The sequence below is a fragment of the Hipposideros armiger genome, unplaced genomic scaffold (assembly GCF_001890085.2).
Source record: "Hipposideros armiger isolate ML-2016 unplaced genomic scaffold, ASM189008v1 scaffold_213, whole genome shotgun sequence".
NCBI lineage: Eukaryota > Metazoa > Chordata > Mammalia > Chiroptera > Hipposideridae > Hipposideros > Hipposideros armiger.
In genome coordinates, this window is record NW_017731563.1 from 227,574 (window position 1) to 231,858 (window position 4,285).

The following is a 4,285-nucleotide window of genomic DNA, read 5'->3' on the forward strand; positions in this document are numbered from 1 at the left end:
AACCTGCCATCTTTACCTGGGAGCCTCTGAATATTCAGTTTTTATGCCTGTTTTTTCTTGCCCCGAAGTGTGCTGCATCACTCATTTTCCCACCTTTAAGAACCAAGTACAGATGTGGAAGAAACAGGGTCAATACAGAGAGTTACTCGTAGAAGGTAAATGTCCTCTCAGTCATTAGGAAAACTCCTTTGAGAACACTTGCCAAAGTTGCCTTATTTTCAATTTCTCCCCTCTTATCAAAGAAGCTTATAGTCATTAAAGAAAGATTTAGAAAAAGTAAAAATTTTTAATGACCTCTGTTTCTGCTTCCAAAGAAATTTGTTTTCATGTTGGTATATTTCCTGCTAGTAATTTTTGTTTACCAGAGTTTTGTCATTACTATGAAGTAGGAGATGGGTAGAGGGTCTCCTCACCTGCATTGCCACGGGGGCAGCCCTGCTGCTCTTCACTCAATGTCTAACACCCTGATGCTCCTAGTGAGGGGAGAATCTTGTCACCCCTTCAACAGCTAATCACTGAACACCATGCTCCCCACTAGAAGGGCCTGAGAAGGGGAAGATCCACAAGAGAACAAGACAGAACACTGGACTTCAAGATGCTCTCGTAGTGGGGTGGGGGAGGAAAGGGTAACCCAGTAAACGGAAGACTAGGGAACTGAAGAAGCACGGGCACGCAGCAGGAATCTGGAGGCTGTATTTGGAGATGAGGAAAGAGGCTTGGGAGGTGGGAGTGGAGGTTCTGGTTATGGGACAGCAGGAGATGAGGCTAGAAATGTGTGTTGGAGCCATATTATAGTAGTTCTGGTGCCTGGCTAAGGAGTTTGCCCTTAATTTAATGGATATGGGGAGCCAGCCATTGAAAGCTTTGAAATAGGGACAGGGCAAAATCGAGGCCACTCTTTAGGACCATCAGTCTGGAAGGGGGCTTTCCCTTTCTGGCTCCAGGCCTCTGACACCTCCTTCCTCCACCTCCCCCGCCTCCCTTCCCCACTCTAGGTGTGGATGATGGCGCCGACATCCCTAGGGAGTTGGTGGTAGGTATCTACGAAAGGATACAGCAGAAGGAGCTCAAGTCCAATGAGGACCACGTCACGTATGTCACCAAGGTGGAGAAGTCCATCGTTGGCATGAAGACAGTAAGTGCCCACTGCAGAACAATACTCACTCTGTGGGTGTCACTTCCTCTCCTGTGGCTACTAAGCACCCCATATCCCACCTCCTTTCATTTCTTTCTTCCTGACAGCTCCCATTCTCCTCCTCACCTTTCAAAAACATTTTTCCATTATCCGTGCACTTAATAGTTACTGAGTTCTTACTTTGTGTTGGGCACTGCACCCTCTTTTTTCCTTGCCTGCATCCCTCATNCCCCGCCACAGCCAGCGCTACTGCATGTGCAACCCCGAGGTGGTGCAGCAGTTCCACAACCCCGACACCATCTTCATCCTGGCCTTTGCCATCATCCTCCTCAACACTGACATGTACAGCCCCAACATTAAACCTGACCGGAAGATGATGCTGGAGGACTTCATCCGAAACCTGCGAGGTGAGGAGGTGGGGGCAGGGGAGGCAAGGTCCCGTCTGTTCAGGGTGAATTCTGTGAGTCTGAGCCTGGTCGTACATGGTCACCCCAGTGGCCAAGGGCACCGGTCATGCATAGCAGCCTGGAAAAGTTGCTTGCATGCCAGGCATCTGGAGAGTTTCCAGGAGCCACTGCTATAGTCCTGCACCAAGCAGCAAGGGCCCTTGGGCAATGCTCCTCACCCTCCATGGAACGTCCTCCCCTGGTTGACCCCTAGGCCCCTGGCACCATAGCTGCTGCCTAGATGGTACCAGTCATTCCCACTCCACAACTCATGAGAGCTTTCAGGCCTTGAGTCCATATAAGTCAGCCTTGCAGATAACTTGTGGCCAGCCAGGTCCTTGTCTAACTGTTATAGTGCACCACCTGGCAGGGATCAAAGAAAACTGGGAAGGTGTGATGTGTGCTCAATTTTTTTCCTTTTTTAGCATTTAAAAAATAAAAGTTATGCATGCACATAATTTAATAAAGTCAAATAATTCTACAAGGCTTGCTTCAAAAATATTAGTTCCTGCGCTTCTCACCAATCTCTTTCCTTAGAGGCAACCAACCATTTTCAGCTTTTTTTGCTCTTTACTGTGTTTCCTCTATATCACTAAATAACATCCTTCTGTTTCTTTTTTCTCCTATTCTTTTTTTTTATTGGTATAAAGACACATACTGTAAGGTGTATAAGTCTGAGAGCTTGAATGTTTATATTCATCACACCCAGACCTAGATATAGATCATGTCCATCACTTCAGGACATACTTTCATGTCCCGTCCCATTCAATACCCCTGCCCAGGAGTAACAACTCTTCTGGCCTCCCATCACCTCCCATTGATTAGTTGTGCCCGTTCTTGAACTTCATATAAATGGGATTACATAGTACATTTACTTTGGTATGTGTTTTCTTTCATACACTGTTACTTGTTCATTTAAAAAATTTTAAGTATTATCTCTATTAATTTCTGTCTTAGTCTGTTCGGGCTGCTATAACAAAATACCATAGCCTGTGTAGCTTATAAAACAACAGATACATGTTTCTCACAATCTTGGAGGCTTCAAGTCCAAAATCAAGGCAGACTTGGTGAGAGCCCACTTCTTGCTTCTAGCTAAGGCCTCCTCGCTGTGCCCTCACATGGTGGAAAGGGCGAGGAAGCTCTGCGGGGGGGTGTCTCTTTCATAAATGCACTAATCCCCTTCATGAGAACTCCACCCTCATGACTTAAACACCTTCTAAAGGCCCCACTTCCTTATATCATCACCTTTGCACATTAGGATTTCAACATGTGAATTTGGCAGGGGCACAAACATTCACACCATAGCAATTCCCCTTATGGAATATAAGGATTTAACTCTCTTTCATCCACCTTCCCCAACCCATCCCCACCAAAACTGTGTTGCAGCCCCTGCTCTCAAACTAACATTGTTTCTATGACATTGGTGCTTGTGTTATTAACACAATCCAAAGCTGAGTATTGAAGTATAGAATGATGACAAATCTTTTCTATTTCTGTTTTTCTTGGCGTAAATAATTGTGCTCTTTGTTCACCTGCTGAGCTCTACGTACCTGCCATTAATTCATCTCCAAACTCTCCACTGTAAGTGTCAGGTCCTCTCAACACATTGATCCCCAGGAGGTATTCCATGAGTTTCATCTTCTTGGAGCTGTCTCCAATTCTGTTCTGATCTGGGCAACTGCACAGCTGTCATCTTGGTATCTCCCTCCACCATCGTCTGGGGCTCCCCTTCACCTTGTTTCTGTTTCAGATCCCTGTTTCTTAGATTTCATAGTAGACTCTTTGAGAGAGAAAAGGTACACTGGAAGTGAATTCTTTGAGACCTTGTGTGTCTGGATGTTTCTTTTTCTATCATCATTCTTGACTGGAAGTTTGACTGGAAATAGAATTCTAGATTGGAAACATTGAGCTCAGAATTGTGAAGGCATTGTCTTTTAGCTGACAATGCTAAAGAATGCTATGCATTCCAATTCCTGACCTTTGCTATTATTTTTTTCTTGCTCTCTCTGAAAATTTATAGTTTCTTCTCTTGTCCTTTGTGTTCTGAATTTTTGTGATGAGGTGCCTTGCTATGGTTCTTTTTTCGTCTATTGTGCTGGGCACTGGATAGGTCCTTCAGTCTAAAAACAAAAGGGAAGTTTTCTAAATATTGTATTTGTTTATTTTCCCCCTCCATTTTCTCTGTACTGTCTTTCTGAAATCTATATTATTCAGATGTTAGATCTAGTTTGATCCTCTAATTTTTATAGTTTTCTATCTGCCATCTTTGTCTTCTTGTTGACTTTCTTGAAGTCATACCTCTGCTTTATCAAGCAAGTCTCCTACTAAGTTTTTCATTTATGTTGTCATAGTTTTCATTTTCAATAATTTTTTTCTCTAAGTGTTCTTCTTTTATAGCATTTACTCTTGTTTTGTAGATGCAATATCTCCTTATGCATCTCTGAAGATATTAATGTGTTTTCATTTGTTTGTTTTAGTTTTTCCTGCTTGTCTCTATTTCTTCTGGATTCTTTTTTCTGTTTTTCCCATACTTTTTTCTCTTTCACATTATAGACTTTTCACAAGTAGTCGATGAAATTTTGTTGTTCATTCATATTTCAGAGTGAGCCACTAAACGGCTGATTAAAAACTCTGAGTATGGATGGAACTTGTTGACAAGGGTGGTTTAGTTGAGCTGTTTCATTGAGGGACTCCTACTGCAGTA

The 4,285-nt window shown here is 43.2% G+C and overlaps 1 protein-coding gene across 1 annotated transcript in view; it reads left to right on the top strand.

Annotated features, from left to right (window-relative positions):
- The window catches only part of IQSEC3 (IQ motif and Sec7 domain ArfGEF 3), a 121,678-nt gene that overhangs the window by 103,238 nt on the left and 14,155 nt on the right, over window positions 1-4,285 (top strand). The window contains 1 exon segment of the mRNA XM_019654044.1: window positions 1,376-1,550. Within this exon segment, the coding sequence (XP_019509589.1) occupies window positions 1,376-1,550 (175 nt within the window).